The sequence below is a fragment of the Puma concolor genome, chromosome E2, assembly GCF_028749965.1.
Source record: "Puma concolor isolate L17-30 chromosome E2, mPumCon1.1.hap2, whole genome shotgun sequence".
In the NCBI taxonomy this organism is placed as follows: domain Eukaryota; kingdom Metazoa; phylum Chordata; class Mammalia; order Carnivora; family Felidae; genus Puma; species Puma concolor.
Window position 1 is genome coordinate 47,104,488 of NC_141681.1, and position 17,032 is coordinate 47,121,519.

The 17,032-nt window shown below is 51.3% G+C and overlaps 1 protein-coding gene across 4 annotated transcripts in view; it reads left to right on the top strand.

The window, feature by feature from the left end:
* Positions 1 to 17,032, top strand: part of SIPA1L3 (signal induced proliferation associated 1 like 3) — a 238,994-nt gene that overhangs the window by 162,909 nt on the left and 59,053 nt on the right. For all 4 annotated transcript variants that reach the window (XM_086689628.1, XM_086689627.1, XM_086689631.1 and 1 more), the window contains 3 exons: positions 1,133 to 1,709; positions 8,702 to 8,976; positions 16,753 to 17,004. In XM_086689628.1, coding sequence (XP_086545754.1) covers positions 1,133 to 1,709; positions 8,702 to 8,976; positions 16,753 to 17,004 — 1,104 coding nt within the window. The remainder of the gene's footprint in view (positions 1 to 1,132; positions 1,710 to 8,701; positions 8,977 to 16,752; positions 17,005 to 17,032) is intronic.

Genomic DNA, 17,032 nt, shown 5'->3' on the forward strand with positions numbered 1-17,032 from the left:
TCACCTCTCCTCTGTTCCATGTTGACCTGTTTCTGGCCTGTCGAGGGTTGGAGCACGAGGAGGAAATGGGAGGCAGGGGAGTGTCCCTGGGACTGTGACCACAGCTGACTGCGAATTCTCTGGGCTCCCTGTGCACCCTCCTGGTCCCCCAGGCTCCTCTTGACTACAGGCTCACCTCAGAGGCCCCTGCTGCCAGCGAGAGTGGGTGCAGAGATGATGGTGTTCGCCACCCAGCTTTCTCCGAAGATGTTCCTTCCAGCAGCTCCCTCTGTAGTTTGCGTAGGGGGTAAGAAGGTTCATTGGTTTGGCAGAACAGGTTTTAGATTATTTCCTTTTTACTTTCTCATCCATTCGCTATTTCATTTCTGTCACCACGGCACCTCGGTTGAAACTGAAGTAGGAAGGGTGCCTTCTAACCTCTCATTACAATGAATTTTCAAAATAACCCACGTAGAGAAGATTTACAAAGTATGTTAAACAATGTCACACAAATGTTTGAAAGAAGTAAATCACATAAATGTCCTGTATCAGTCAGATGTTCTGATAATAATGCTGCTTAACAAACCACCCGAAAACTCAAGTGGCTCACAGACATTAACAGGTCTCTCTGGCCCACACATCCACAGGTCTGACTGGCCTTGGCTCCCGGCCACGGATTGGGTCCAGGTCTGCTACAGGTGTCCCTCATCCGTCTGGGGCCCCCATGGGGCATGTTTAGCTCCCGGAGAAGGCAGGAGCGCAGGAGGCATGCCTTGCTTGAAAACCATTGGCTAAATCAAGTTACCCAGGATCAGGAGGGTGGGGACGTACCTCCCCTCAAAGGTGGAGAGGGAGGAGTGAGTGTTTGCCAAACTGTAACCTACCACACAGTTTATATGTATGTAAGATGAGAATAACCGAAATGGAACAGCCGTAGGAGAATTCTTCTTTGAACAGCAGTGGATGTTCTAGGAAGTAAAAAAAATGCGTATACACGCCCTAAGGCTGTCGAAAGTTTCCAGTCTAGCCAGCAACTTACTAGACGTAACTATTTCCATTCCTACAAAGCACACTCCTGTGTCTGATTGCATGTTTTCTTTCTGAAGGGAATCTCAAGTGCCTTTCTTTCTACCATCTATTTCTCCTTCCTCAGTATGGCTGTGACCCGATCCAAAGATGCTCCTGCTTTTGGTCCCCCCATCCCCAGTGGAACCACATTCCGCAAGTCTGATGTCTTCAGAGACTTCTTGCTGGCCAAGGTGATTAATGCCGAGAACGCTGCACACAAGTCTGACAAATTCCACACCATGGCCACCAGGACCCGCCAGGAGTACCTCAAGGACCTGGCTGAAAACTGTGTCTCTAACACACCCATTGACTCCACTGGCAAATTTAACCTCATCTCCCTGACCTCCAAGAAGAAGGAAAAGACAAAAGCACGGGCAGGCGCTGAGCAGCACAGCGCAGGCGCCATCGCCTGGAGGGTGGCGGCCCAGGACTATGCCCAGGGGGTAGAAATTGACTGCATTTTGGGGATTTCCAATGAGTTTGTGGTGCTCCTGGACCTTCGCACCAAGGAGGTGGTGTTCAACTGCTACTGTGGGGATGTCATCGGCTGGACCCCAGACTCCTCCACTCTCAAAATCTTCTATGGGCGAGGGGACCACATCTTCGTGCAGTCCACGGAAGGCTCTGTGGACGACATAAGGGAAATCGTCCAGAGACTGAAGGTAAGGGAGAGAGCTCGGCAGTGGTACGGCACTTCTGTGGTTTGGCCCAGGCCTTAGGGAACCACCCCACCCCCCACCCCCACCCCAGCCCAGTCAGTCAGGCCAGGACACTAACTGGCCCCAAGAGAACCAGAATTGCCACTTACACACTAGGGGGGCTTGTGGGCCCTGCACCCTGGGTTCTTTTCTAGGGAAGGTTCGGGCCAGGGATCCAAGGCTCTCCATTGTCATCACCTTGGGAAGACAGAGATGTATTTATTCACTTTAGAAGTTGATAGGAGATATAAGTTTATGCTTACATTCAAAATGTAAGGGTACTTTGGGGAAGAATTAAACTAGAATGAAAAGCTTCCAGGCCACTAAAGGATAGGGCATAAGCAGGGACCTGGGGAGAACATGAGAAAAGCACAGTACAAGAAACAAACAAACAGAAAATTATATAGCGGGAATAAGTCCACATCAGTAATCACGATAAACCTGAGTGGCTTAACTTCCTCTGTTAAAAGACGAAGGTTCACAGTCTGGGTGAATTCTTACCCTAAACTCCTGGTAGACCTCTCCGACTCAGACTGGTGGTCAAAGCAAGAGTGACAGATTTCAAGTCGGGTGACAGCTAGGTTGGTGAAGGCTTGAAGCACTGTGGTAAGAAGTACTCAGGCCACATCTGAGCTCTGTGAAAGGGAACGCTGTAGTCAGCAATGGGTTCTTGGTGGGTTTAACAGGAGGGCGGGTCGTGCATGTGAGATAGGGAAGGGTGCGTAACATGGGACCCGGGTTCTAGAGTCAGAAGGCCTGGCTTCAAGTCCTGGCACTGCCACTGGCCAGCCGTGCGACCTTGAGCCAAGTTCTTAACTGCTGTGTGACTCAGTTTCCCCATCTGAAAAATGGGAACAAAAATTACCATACGTCACGTGAAAGTTTTAAGGATTGGATGAGTTATGTTGCCCAGACAAGCTTGCCTGACTTGGTGGGCTGTGACCTCCAGATCCCACCATGTTCACCCTTCTGGGCCTTTGCACTGTCTCATTAAATTCAGGTTGGATTGATAAGGCCCTGCCCTCAGCTTTCCTCGCCCAAAATTCATGCTTAGCTTTAGGTAACAACATTAGTTTTTGGTAGCAACACGGATGTGGGGTCGGAGAACCAGGGCCTCCATCTGTTTTATTCACTTGCGTATGTCCCATGCCTCCATCAGGACTGCCTGGCATGTAGTAGGTGTTCAGTAAATACTAATTGGTTGGCTAGTTGAATGAGTTTAATTGAACCCTGAGTCTGTGCTAATAAGCATTTTACATGCGTGATCTCACAGTCTTTCACCACCCCATGGAGTGTAGGTACTGTTCGTATCTCCACTTGACAAGATGAGGAAATTGAGGCTCAGAGAGGTATAGATACTCACATAAGGTCATGCAGCCAGCAGATGGCAGACTGGGATCTGAATCCAGGTTTTCCTGACTCCAGAACCTATCTGTGTCCAAACTCGAGACTGGTAGCTTATCGGCATCTCCGCCCAGGTGTCTCTAAGCCCCTGAAACATGTCCAAGAGCAAACTCCTGGTTTTCCTCCCCTGCCCCCCAGAATTTTCCTGTTAACATAAAGGGCAAGTCCGTTGCTCCATTTGTCGAAGTCAAAAGCCTTGGCATCAGCCTTGCTGTTCTCTTCCTCTCACACCCACATCCCGTCTGGCTCCGGTGGGCAGTCTCCAGCCACCCCTCCCCTTCCACAGCCTACCCCAGCCTCTCCTGGACTCTGCAGTCACCTCCTCCCTGTCTCCCTCACCTCCACCCTTGCTTCCCTATGTTCTGTCCTCAGTAAGGCAGTCCCAAGGGGTCTGGTCCCATCACTGCTATGCTCAGAACCGTCTGCCCACCCTAGGTGAAAGCCAGAGTCCTTGCAGTAGCCTTTGAGACCCCACGTGATCTGGCATCCTGTCGCTCTCTCTGCCCTGGATACACAGACCTTTGCTGCTTCCCGAGTGTGCTAGGCAGGCAACCAGCCTTTCCACTGCCCGCACTCTCTCGCTGGAGCCCTTTAGTCACGTGTCATCTTATCAGGGAGGCCTCATATGTAAAATCGTAACCCCCCACCCCGACTGAGCATATTCCACCCACTTACCCTGCTTTAATTTCCTCCATGGCACTTACCACCACACAAAGTGTATTTGTGTATTTGTTGTTCATTGCGCTGTCCTTAGCACTCAAGCCCGTATGCAGGAGACGCTCAGTGAACTTGTACTGAACGCATGGATGCATCACTACCCTATATTAATAGCAAGAGCAAACATTTGTGGAGGGCTGTCTGACCCTGCTCAGTGCCTTGCACGACTTGGCATTTTCTCCTCACAAAAACCCGGTGAGGGAGATACCATTATCATCCCCACTTCACGGATGAGGAATCTGGAACCCAGAGAGAGTTAAGTACCTGGGTTCTTTAACACGAGAGGATTCTTCCTCCCCAAATCCTGACAGCAGCTCACGTTTCTTGTGCAGTGACCGTGCCAGGCACCGCGCCAGGTTACACATTTTACCCACATCCTCTCTGTGCCACTCCGTCCCACACCCACCCCCGAGCCTACTGTTGGCGCAGTGTTTTGCAGCCCGTTACCGCAGCCCTCCTCACAATCTCAGTGCCCCAAAGCCCACTGAGGAACCAGGTGGCCAGGAAGTGATGACGTAAGCCATCTTCTGCGAAGGGACAAGCCCATCTTAAATGACTCATGATGGCAAATCTGTCTGCTGCGCAGAGCCCTCCAGGGCAAGGAGTCCCTGCCCTCCCCAGCAGAACCAGAGGTCAGACATCCTTCGTTTGTTAAGTTATGCCCCTGTCTCTGAGCCGGACAGTGCTGGGACACAGTAGTGACCGTGATGGGCCGTGGCTGCCCTCCCGGGACTCCCATCTGAGGCAGATACCGAACAAGGAGTTACAAGTGCCAAGAGGTTAAAGAGGAAGTATTGAGGATGCCAGGGAACCTATCGTGGGGAGAGGTCTCAAGCCCACAGGTTGGATGTAGCCCCCACACATACTCAGTTGGTTACCAAAGCTTAGCATTTGGAAGACTTCATAGAAGTGTGTCTTTCCGGGGGATCTGGCTGTGCTGGACGTGCATTTGCACAGGTCAGCCGAAGCAAGGCCATAAGTGCCCGCTTCAGATGGGGCGCAAGTGCAGCATTTAGCCACATTCCACCAACTTGCGTCTCATGTACACTGCCCACCGAGTACCCCAGCTTGTGAGCCTGGGATGGGGGGCTCCCTGAGGAAATAACTTTTAAACCGAGATCAGAACAAGAAGTAGGAATCGTCCTGGTGAAGAATGAGGGGGAAATAAAAAAAGGGGGCAGCGGGGAATACAGCGTGGAAGGTAAAAGCAAGAGTTTAAAAGTCAGGTCTGTACAGGTCTTCACATCTGAAAGATAAGCAAAGCAGTTGTACCTGCTTCACAAGTGAGATAATGGTGAAATTGGGCATATGAAGGGCTTAATCAGTGCCTGGCACACACAGGTCAGTCCCCAGGAAGATGAACTTTAAAAAGGCAGGGTTGGCCTGGCAGAGGGTCCTCTGAACAGGTATGTGTTTGGTCTCGTAAGGTGTTCCCTGTGCCATGGGGCCTTTCTAGAATCTTGTAAACGTCAGGAATGCTTCTGTTCTTCAGGTGGAGCTTCCTTTGGTTTGTTAGAAAAGCAAAGGGGACAGGAGCGCCTGGGTGGCGCAGTCGGTTAAGCGTCCGACTTCAGCCAGGTCACGATCTCGCGGTCCGTGAGTTCGAGCCCCGCGTCGGGCTCTGGGCTGATGGCTCGGAGCCTGGAGCCTGTTTCCGATTCTGTGTCTCCCTCTCTCTCTGCCCCTCCCCCATTCATGCTCTGTCTCTCTCTGTCCCAAAAATAAATAAAAACGTTGAAAAAAAATTTAAAAAAAAAAAGAAAGAAAGAAAAGCAAAGGGGACAGAATTGTCAGACATTTAAGAGAGCAGGGGTGCCTGGGAGGCTCAGTTGGTTAAGCATCTGACTCGTGACTTTGGCTCAGGTCATGATCTCACATTTTGTTACTTCAAGCCCTGCATCGGGCTCTGTGCTGACAGTGCCGCTTGGGATTCTCTGTCTTTCTCTCTGTGTCTCTCTCAAAATAAATTAACTTAAAAAAAAAAAAAAAAAAAGGTTTGGGGCACCTGGGTGGTGCAGTCGGCTAAGTGTCCAGCTCAGGTCATGATCTCACAGTTCATGGGATCGAGCCCCTCACTGGGATTTCTGCTGTCAGAGCAGAACCTGCTTCGGATCATCTGCCCCCCTCTCTCTCTGCCCCTCCCAACCCTCTGAAAAATAAACAAACATTTAAAAAAAAAAAAAAGGCTTTTAAGAGACAGCAGCTACAGAGTTCAGTTACCGGCTCTCTCCTCTCTCTCCAAAATGATCGAAAACAACTGTAGTGGGTCGCTACAGGCTGAGCTGCTAAAAGAGACTGAGAGATCCAGTGGCCAAAACGAGGTGGGAGTTTCTTTCTCTTGTAGTTAATGCCCAGGCTGGTCAAGGTGGCAGGGACAGCTCAGGGACTTACACCCCTTTTGTCTTGTGACACCTCATTTTCCTTCTGTATTGGTTGGTATGACTCCATATCCCCGTTCCTGTCTGTGGGGAGGCAGAAGGCGTGAGTGTGGAGGGCAAGCAATTTTATTTTGAAGAGCACAACCTAGAAATTCCATCACTTCCACTCCTGTGCTGTTGGCCAAAACCAAGTCATATGTCCATACCTAGCTGCGAGAGAAGCTGAGACGTGGGGGGCCTCAGCCGGGCGGCTGTGCGCCCATCCAAATCTGTTTTGCCGTGGGAGGTCTTGGTACTGAAAGGAGGAAGGGAAGAGTGGAGAATGGACAGCAGGCAGCAGCCTCGCTGAAGCCTCTGCGGAAGGTCAGGCCCTCCCCACCCCCTCCTGGGCTGGTGTGGCCCGATTGGTCAGGGGCACAGACACACCAGACGTTTCTCTGTAACCCGCAACCAGATTCTGTGGACACAGAGGTGACTGCTTCAAGGAGAAGAATTTTGACTCCCCAAGCAGAAGTCACGGGCTAGGATGAAGTCAGTCACAACTTTCTCTTCTGATGCACTGAACACCAGGCTTTCGTCTGCAACCGGTTTTTTAAACTTTTTAACTATGGAAAATGTCGAACATACACCAAAGTAAAGAGACTCACCTAGCGAACTCCTGGGCCTTCACCAGTTTTCCGCGATTATCAGCCAGCCCATGGCCAGTCTTGTTTCTTCCTTCCCTCCCTTCCCTTCCCCCTGATTATTTCGAAACAAATCCTAGACATCCTATCATATCATCTGTACACATTTCAGCATTTATCCTGAAAATTCACAGACCCCCCAAAAAACAACTGTCTTGTCATTGTCACACATAAAGAAGGAACAATAATTCTTTCTTGTCACATGAACAAGTTGGACTGTGAAATCAATTACTGGGTCTCAATCAAGAATTTTTGAGGACAGGACAGGAAAGAAGACAGAGTATCGCAGTCCATCCCAGTAAGTAAGGATAAGTAGTCCTCTGTGAGGTGTTGTCCCAGTGCTACATTTGTTCCCCCACTTTCCAAATTCTCCCTATCTGCGTCAAATGTGGTTATGTCTTCGGGTGAGTCCTTTCCCGTCCACACTCTTCATTTCCTGCTACCTACACTCAGGAATGTGATCGATTTGGATTGCAAGGAATATTTGTGGGTTAATGCACGTGTGAATGCATAGACTGGTTTGTGACATACAACCTGCTTAATGTGCGTAGTGGCCAGAAAAAGTATGAAAGCCACTGTTGTAACAAGTATGTTCAAATACCATAACTTCTAGCCAGGGAATGGCTTCTCACAGGCAATTTGAACTATTACACGTTCTGTTTCCTTAATCCAGTTTTAGGAGAGGGCAGACAGATCTCGACGTGACTTGTTTAATAGCTGTAGCCGTGGCTTGTTAGGTTCTTTTCTCCCAAGAAGAGGAGCGAATCCCTAAGGACATGCTGAAGGGCTGAGGTCCTCTTCCGCGGGTCCTCCTGTTTACAGTATACAATATCATGGCAAAAACCACACGTGGATGAAGCAAGGCCTTGTGTGGTCTGGTCAGGTCCAGGCTGGAGGACGGTCTGAGGAGGAGATTGGGAAGGGGTTTGTGCCTCTGAGAATGAGGAAGTAAAGAATATGGCGCGAGCCCCCACCCAGAAAAGATCCCAGGATCTCTGGTTGGTTGCTCCTCCGGCTTACTTTGTTCAGAGTCACTGTGTCAGGATAAAATAGTGGCTTAGAACAACAAAGGTTTGGGAGGGAGAGGAGGGTAGGTGATGGGCATTGAAGAGGGCATCTTTTGGGATGAGCACTGGGTGTTGTATGGAAACCAATTTGACAATAAATTTCATATATTAAAAAAAAAAGAGAACAACAAAGGTTTACCTGTTGCTCACACTACATGTCCATCTTGGGTTCACCAGAGGTCTCTGCTGCACATTGTTCTAACTCTGGAACTCTAGCTGACCAAACAGCCATTATCTGGAATATACCTGGTAGCTGTGGTAGAGGGGAAAGGCCTGTGGGGGCGGGGGGAGGTCTCACTCTAGCAAGTAAATGCCCCAACCTAAATGACATGACAGTTCCACTCACAGCTCAAGTTGTGACCAAAACAAGTCCCAGAGCCCACCCACCCCAAGGGGCCAAGAAGTATAATACTGCTATAGCTGGGAAGGAGGGAGGCCAGGGGCCTTTGGAATACATGGCTGGCTCCTGACTGCCACCATCTCTGCAAGCTAATAAGCCATATAGTTGCATATCCATGTTTCGTCTTCAGAAGTCAGGGGTCCAGGCTGAGACTAGGTAGGTGTTTATGCTCCTATACCCTGGCATCACCTGGGAGAGATAGGAGTCAGCAGGGTCTTTGGCCCCAAAGCGGGGAAATCTGTACAGGGATCGTCCAGAGCTGGCCCCCAAACAGTTTCTGAGGCTAGATCCTACCTGTCGCCTACAGGTCATGACCAACGGCTGGGAGACGGTGGACATGACCCTGCGGCGGAACGGGCTCGGGCAGCTGGGCTTCCACGTGAAGTATGATGGGACAGTGGCCGAGGTGGAGGACTACGGGTTTGCCTGGCAGGCCGGCCTCCGGCAAGGTAGCCGACTGGTGGAGATCTGCAAGGTGGCCGTGGTCACACTGACCCACGATCAGATGATCGACCTCCTGCGCACCTCTGTCACTGTCAAGGTGGTCATCATCCCGCCTTTCGACGACGGCACGCCCCGGAGGTAAGGGCATCTGCCCTGTAAGGTGGGAGCCAGGTGGGGGTTGGCAGCTTCCAGAGAGCCCGCGTGTGCCCCCGCCCCAGTGCTGTCACTCGAGGGCCTTTCTCAGGAGGAAGAGCCACAACGGCAACCAGGTGAGAGTCCACAACTATCAAGCACATACTGCGTGCCAGTTACGGTTGAAGCTCTGCAAATGCGTACTGTCCCATTTAATGTCTGTAACAGCCCCACGAGGTGGGCACTCTCATCAGTTCCATTTTGTAGGTGATGCACACAGCGTGAAAAGTAGCTTGCCCCGAGGCCACACTGTACTGGATTCACTCCTTCAACACATATTTATTGCGCCCCGAGTATGTGCAAGCTCCATTCGAAGCTGGGGATACAGCAGTAACGAGACAGAGCGCCTGCTCCCTAGAAGTTTGTGTTCTAGAGGGAGGGACAGGCAGTAATTAAATAGATATAATGCAGGACCAGGCAGTAATAAGGCTTAAGAAGAAAACTAAAGCAGAGTAAATAAAGGGCCTGCCCCATGGTGAGAGAACTGCTTACATTATCAGGGAGGGCTACTGGGTGGAGGCAGCCTTGTGGTCTTCTCTGGGCCAGGGGGTCCCAGACAGAGTGTGGACAGAGGCTCCAAAGTGTGAGTGTGAGTGTGTGTGACACATCTGTCCGTGCAGCACGGAGAGACCAGTGTGGCTGGAACAGGGGTGAGAGGTGGGGGCAACCTTTGGGTGAGCTTATGGACACAGTGACAGGCTCAGGTTTTACTCCACGGGAAGTGGGAAGACAGCGGAGAGTTTGGGGTTTTTTTTACTGGAACACTTCAAACATATTAAAAGTGTACTGAGCCCCATTTCAACACTAAGCAACATATGGCAAGTTTTGGGTTGGTTTTTTTTTTTCAATCTCTGTACCTCCCTATCTTGGATTATTTGAACCCCTGTCTTGGATCATTTGAATCCATTCCAATGTTTAGAATGTATCTCTACTCAATAAGCACCTCTAAAAAAATTATGATGTTGCTTACAAATTTTAACAGTAAGTCAGTATCAGTTACCCATCTGTGTTTACCTTTCTGTTGTATCAGAGAGATCTTTTTTAAATTTTTTTTTTTCAACGTTTATTTATTTTTTTTGGGACAGAGAGAGACAGAGCATGAACGGGGGAGGGGCAGAGAGAGAGGGAGACACAGAATCGGAAGCAGGCTCCAGGCTCCGAGCCATCAGCCCAGAGCCTGACGCGGGGCTCGAACTCACGGACCGCGAGATCGTGACCTGGCTGAAGTCGGACGCTTAACCGACTGCGCCACCCAGGCGCCCCGAGAGATCTTTTTTAAAAATAATTGTTTTGTTGGGGCACCTGGCTGGCTCAGTCAGTTAAGAATCTGACTCTTGATTTCGGTTCAGGTCATGATCTCACAGTCCCCGTGTGGGGCTCAGCACAGAGCCTTCTTAAGATACTCTCTTTCGGGGCGCCTGGGTGGCTCAGTTGGTTAAGCGTCCGACTTCAGCTCAGGTCATGATCTCGCAGTCCGTGAGTTCGAGCCCCGCGTCGGGCTCTGTGCTGACCGCTCAGAGCCTGGAGCCTGTTTTGGATTCTGTGTCTCCCTCTCTCTCTGACCCTCCCCTGTTCATGCTCTGACTCTCTCTGTCTCAAAAATAAATAAATGTTAAAAAATTTTTAAAAATGTTTTAAAAAAAAAAAAAGATACTCTCTCTCCCTCTCTGCCACTCTCCCCCTAAAATTAAAAAAAGAAAAATGTTTTTAGAAGAGTTGTTTTGTTAATCAGGTTCCTCCTGTTGTATGTGGTTGATGGGTGTCTTTAGGCTCTCTTAACCTATAAGCTTCTCCTTCCTCTTTTCTATTCCCCTTGCAGTTTAGTTTGGGAAGAAGCCAGGTTACTTGTCCTTCAGACTTTCTCACTTCCTGGATTTAGCTGCTTGCATCCCTCTGATGTCCTTTACCCTGTTTCTCTAGCACATGAATTTCCTGTAAACTGGAGTTTGATGTAGAAGCTTGATCCAATTCTGGTTAAATTTCTTTTGGTAACACCACTTCCTAGGTGTGTGTCTGTCAAGAGGCACCACGTGTCTGGTTGGCCCTCCGTGAGTGACCCTAAGGGCAGTCGGAGGGTTCAGATGGTAGCAGCTGACCCGTCATCATGCATTGTCCCCCTCAGCAGCTCTTCGACATGATTGCCTAGATCAGTTATTTTGTCATGCATCACATGGTAACAAGTGGTATTCTCAATTTCATCATTCCTCCTTCATTTATTGACTGAAATTTTTCTAAAAAGAATGTTCCTTCCGTAACTATTTGGTTACTCTGAGGTGTAATTTATTATATGGAAAAGGCAAGGTAAATGCAGCTTTCAGAATAATGAGTTGGTACCCTAGCAACCTCCAGAGGTGACCGGAGACAGAAAGAGAGAGAGAGAAAATCACTACCTTCCAAGTGCTGGAAACACAGTTGCACAGGAGACAGTCAAGGCCTTGGCCCTCATAGAGCTACCGAATGGATCAGGGGAGGCAGACAATAAACAAGTAAGCAAATAGGATGATTTCACATAGCAGAGGGGGAGGCAGTTGAGCATAGTGGGGAAGGCAGGCTCTACGGTGAGATTACCTAGGTTTGAATCTTAGCTCTGCCCCGTAGTAACTGTGGCCCTGGGCTAGTGGCCTCTTACCCTGTGCCTCGGTTTCTTCATTTGTAAAATGAGGACAGTAATAGGTCCTTTCCCCAAAGGCAGTTGGGAAGTTGGAGAAAAGCTTTGTAAAGCACAGAGAACAGCCCTTGGCCTGTAGGAGGTGCTCTAGAGACACCAGCTGGGAGATACTGGGTGTGAAGAAGTAAAGAGCGCTGTCTGACTTTGGACAGGGTGGTCAGGGAAGGCCTGAAGGTGAGATGGAGCCAGAAGAAAGGCCTTGCGGGGGGGGAGTGGCCATTAGGACAAAGGCCCTTGGCTTGTTGACAGACCAGAAAGGGGGTCAGGAGCAGAGTGAGCCAAAGGGGAGGTGAGATGAGGGGACCCTGAGGGCTACATACATGTGACCTCACAGGGCTGGCGTCATCCTCACTTTACAGACGAGCAAGCTGAGTCCCAGAGTGGACTCGTCACTTGCGCAGGGTTGTACAGCTACTAAGTGGCCGACAAACCTCAATCCAGGTGTCCCGGCCCCACCGTGTTCCACCTCCTCAGAACGCTGTGCGCATGCCCAGGGGTGGTGGCTCCATCCGCCCCTTCTCGCTTGCTCTGACCTTGGTAGGGGGCAGTTCTAGGCACGGCGAAATCCTTCAGCCAAGGGCTTGGCCTCCCCTCTCCCACCTCCCCAGTCTCCCGGCCTTGGGACTCCAGTCTAACCCCAGGCGTCCCCTTCTCTCAGCCCTCTTGTGGCGCCTTGGCCCGGCCACACCCGCACCGGGCTCTGCAGGGGCAAGTCGAGCCAAAGTAAGTCCGCAGGCGAGCTCCCCAGCAGACTACCCCCCCCCCGCCTTGTTTTGCACCCACACCCATGCCCACACGTGTGCACACGGTAAGCCAGCCCGCCTGCCGGACGACTCCAAAACTGGAGGTGCGCGAGAGGCCACACAGACTCCCTGGACCTGCAGGTAGGGGCCAACTGAAGCAAAAGTGAAAGTCTGCAAGTTCCTTCTCCAGCTTTGGGGAGGCTTTGGGGAGACCAGGCCAGGGAGGGCATGACCAGACAGATGAGCCCCGCTCCCTGCCCTCATTAGGAGAGCTGTCAGCCTGCCGCCTTTATAAGGCAGCCACAGAAACAGAATCTCCTGTTTGCAAGGGCAGGTGTGGGCTGAGACTTGTGTGGCTTTTGTTGTTCTTCAGATGCAGAGGTGTCTGGCTGACCTCATTTGCAGAGCTGATAATCCCAACTCAGGGGTCTCTCCAGCCTCTTGCTGCAGCCCTGGCCTCTTCTAGCTCAAATGACGAGATAAGCTCTGAGGGGAGACGCACAGGGATGGGCAGAGGTGCTGTCCCTGCCACCAGCCAGGCTCAGCATGGTGTGCATCTGGACCCCATGCTCTTCAGACACTGAATAGGGTAGAGTGGGTCATCCACACACTCCCAGGCCACAGGACGAGTTCTTGAGTGATCCCAGCACCACTGGCCACAGCTGAGCCGGGCCGGGTAGCTGTGAGAACATCCCACAGCCTAATGAGATGGTCATGCTGATCTTGGGCGCTTGCACAGGCTCAGGAGGGATGTTCTCATCTCACTTTTCTCTGTCACTTCCTGATGGGGAAGGCAATCTGGGATGCTTTTATCCCCTTTAGTTAGACTCAGGAGCTCCAGTCAGGGGGGTTAGAAACTCCTCCCTGAGAAGGAAAATTGAAACCACACAAGTAAGTAAGTAAGAGAGGTAAGAAAGGAGTCCCCGTGGCCTCCAGCAACTAGGCTGTTGGGAATTGAGGACAAGGAGGCAGTGAGGACAGAGGTCTGTGAGCCTGGGGGCGGTCCTCTCTCAGATGCCTCCTGCATGTGGCTGAGGTTGGAACACGGTGTTTAGTGCAACACTATTGGTCAAGCACAAGACTAGAAGCAACCTAAATATCTAACCATAGAGGACCAGCTAAGTAAATCCTAGGGCATCCGTGTGATGCAATAGTATTTGATTGTTTAAAGGAAATAAAGTGAATTTGTTTGTGCTGAGAGGGCCTGGTAAGAAATAGTAATTGGGGGGCAAGGAGAGAGGGGGGAGCAAGATGATATTTGGAGTTAAGTGTGCTATTCTTTTTATTTCTATTTTATTTATTTATTTAAAAAAATTTTTAATGTTTATTTATTTTTGAAACAGAGAGAGACAGAGCATGAGCAGGGGAGGGTCAGAGAGAGAGGGAGACACAGAATCTGAAACAGGCTCCGGGCTCCGAGCTGTCAGCACAGAGCCCGACACGGGGCTCGAACTCACGGACCGTGAGATCATGACCTGAGCTGAAGTCGGACGCTTAACCGACCGAGCCACCCAGGCGCCCCGATTTCTATTTTAAATACTGTTTGCATAGGATCTCTCTGCATAGATATACCTGCGTAGAACATTTCCGAAAGAACAGACAAGAAACTGGAAGCTGTGGTTGCTTCTGGTGGGTGAAACTGGGGAACAGGGATAAGGGACAGGAAATGGCATTTTATCTCACTTTAATCTTTAAAAACAGTTCAATAAGTAGGGGCGCCTGGGTGGCTCAGTCAGTTGAGCGTCCAACTCTTGGTTTCAGCTTAGGTCACGATCTCACAGTTCATGAGATCGAGCCCCAGGTCAGGCTTCACATTGACAACACAGAGCCTGCTTGGGCTTCTCTCTCTGCCCCTTCTGCCCCTCCTCTGCCTGCACAAGCGTGCGCGCTCTCTCTCTCTCTCTCTCTCTCTCTCTCTCTCTCTCAAAATAAATAAATAACCTTAAAAAATACAATTCAAAAACCAAATCAACGAAGTGGGTTTCTCAAACTTTTCCATGTGTCAAAATCCTCTTTGGCAACTTGGTAAAATGCAAATCCCTGGGCCCCACCTCAAGGAAGATTCTGATTCAGGTGAGCAGAGATGAGACCCAGGTATCTGCATTCCTCTGCTGAGTTCTCAGGGTGGTTTAGGTGCTGGTAGTTCTCAGCCCGGTGGGGAACAATTTGTTCCAGAGCCCCCAGGGAGGTGTGGTTGGACTTGAGAAGATGGAAAGGACACTCACCTCTGAGCCTGTGGGAACAGCAGACAGACTGGCCACAGAATCGGCTGGAGCAGGCAACAGCATCAAATCCTGTTTATTAGGCATGTGGCACATGCCAGACTTTCTCCTAATGTTCTAGAATGCTTGCAGCCACCACCATCTTACAGATGAGGAAACTGAGGTTCTGAGAAGGAAATCGTTCGCCCAAGGCCACGCAAGCTGTAAGTGGCAGGGCTGGGATCTGAACTGGCCATCTGTCCCAGAATCCCTGGCTCCCCATCGCCCTATGCTGCCTTCAAGATTATTGGATAATGTTTCCCTCTCTGAGATCATGCCCAAGGACTCCTCGCCAAAGGCCAGGCTGTCAGTAACTGGGAGAGAAGTCACGGACCCAAGAAATCCACTCATTGGTTCCCACACCACTCTTCAGTGGGCCAATGTGCATCGGCGTTAAAGTTGTGGCCTTTGGAATCAACTTAACTGTATTTAAATCCAATTTCCACCTCTTACTGGCAGTGTGACCTCGAACAGGTTACTTAACTTCTCTCTAAAGTGCGGTGCAGTGATCAGGATTCTGGTTCCCAACAACAGAACCAACTCAAACTTTGTGAAGCAAAACAAAGCCTTTACTGGCTTCTGTACCCGACAAACCAGGAGACAGAGCAAGATCTAGATGGGGCCAGATGCAGGGACTCGGAACCCCTCACCAGGAATCTTCATCACCTATCTCCTTTTCTGTCACTGTCATTCTCAGGCCATCTCCCACTTGGTGGGAACAAAGATGACGCACCCTTCTTCACACCTTCAGCTTAGGACTCCCCAGTGCAGCAGCCCCAGTGAACTAGATCTTTCCCCCAGGAGTTCCAAAAACCATTCCAGAGTTGATGCTGTCTCCGCGTAAGGCACATGACAGTCCTGTGCCAGTCGTGGTGTCCAGAGGGAGAGGAGTTTCTGATTGGCCAGGCCCGGGTGATATTCTCATACCTGGAGCCGAGAAGTGCACACAGACGTGCTGTCAGGCGAAGAGGTGTGAAAGCTGGGCCGGCCAGAGCAGCTGTGTGCGCCGCAGCACCGTGATGGTACCCTCATCCGCCTCCACCCGGGCCTGGCATTTCTACGGGTTCTGCTGAACATTTGTATTGCTGTCATTCCTCACGTGATGCCTGGTGAGGCATTGGTGTCTGCCATCCTACAGGAGTTAATGTTCCTAAAGAACACGGCGTGCCGGGCCCAGGTGCCAGAGCACCTGCTCGGGTCACCTTTTGAAGACTCCCTAGCAGCCACGTCCTGAGCCCCCAGCCACCAAATCCACCAGATCTTTTGCCAGCCCTGAAAGTTCCCTCTAGAGGACTCAGGAGAGCCACAGAGGATCAGCTCGATGAGGGCACGAGAGCTTCCGGGCTCCTCCAGGCTCAGCTCCCACAGCTGTTGGGAGGTGGATTTCGCGAGCGCAGCCCCCTCCTTGGGCTCAGAGCCCCCTCCTGTGCCGCACTGCAGCAGCGGTGGAGAATGCCAGCCCAGCCTGCGGATCTCCCCGCCTCGAGCCAGGAGCACCGCGGTTTGCATGCCAGCCTGGTCTGGGGGGAGTCACAGGCCGTTCTGCATCTATTTCAAGGTTCTGGATTTCGTGGCTTTTTTTTTTCAATCACCCTGCAAAGTAGGTCACCTGCTCCTCTTCCAGCTGCCTTTGAGCTTCTTTGGAACAAGGCAGATACTATCCTTTGATTCTGAGGGCATCCGCCTTTCTGGCCCCGAGGACTGCTGTGGGGGAAGGGGGTGGGTGCTGAGCCTTCCATGGAGGACACTGGCCCACTTGAGGCCTGGGTGAGGGAGAAGGGTGAGGAAGGAAGGCAAAGAGAGAGTGAGGAGAGGAGGTGAGGAAGAGAGGGCCAAGCGGTCAGAGCCTGGGTGTTGGACCCTGTCCTGACTTCTCCGAGCTGCTAAGTTTCAGATCAATTTAAACGGTATCTCCTCGGCCTTTAAAACAGGCCTTCAGATTTGGCCAGGAAACCCAGCCCAGTGTGACGAGACGGCAGCCTCTCCTGGGCAACAGGCAAGCGTGCTGGTGGGCTGGGGCCCTTCGGAGTAACCGTGTTTTTCTTCCCAGGGGCTGGCTGGAGACCTATGACATGAATACCTCGGAGCCGAAGACGGAGCCAGAGAGCATGACCCCCGGGGGCCGGCCCCCCTACCGCAGCAACGCTCCCTGGCAGTGGAGCGGGCCCGCCTCCCACAACTCTCTACCTGCCTCCAAGTGGGCCAGCCCCAGCACCCCCGGCCATGCCCAATCCCTGAGCCGGCCCCCGAAGCAGACCCCCATGGTCCCCTTCCGGGAGCCCCAGCCCCTGCACAGCAAGAGGTAAGGGCTAAAGAGGGGTGCCACCCTG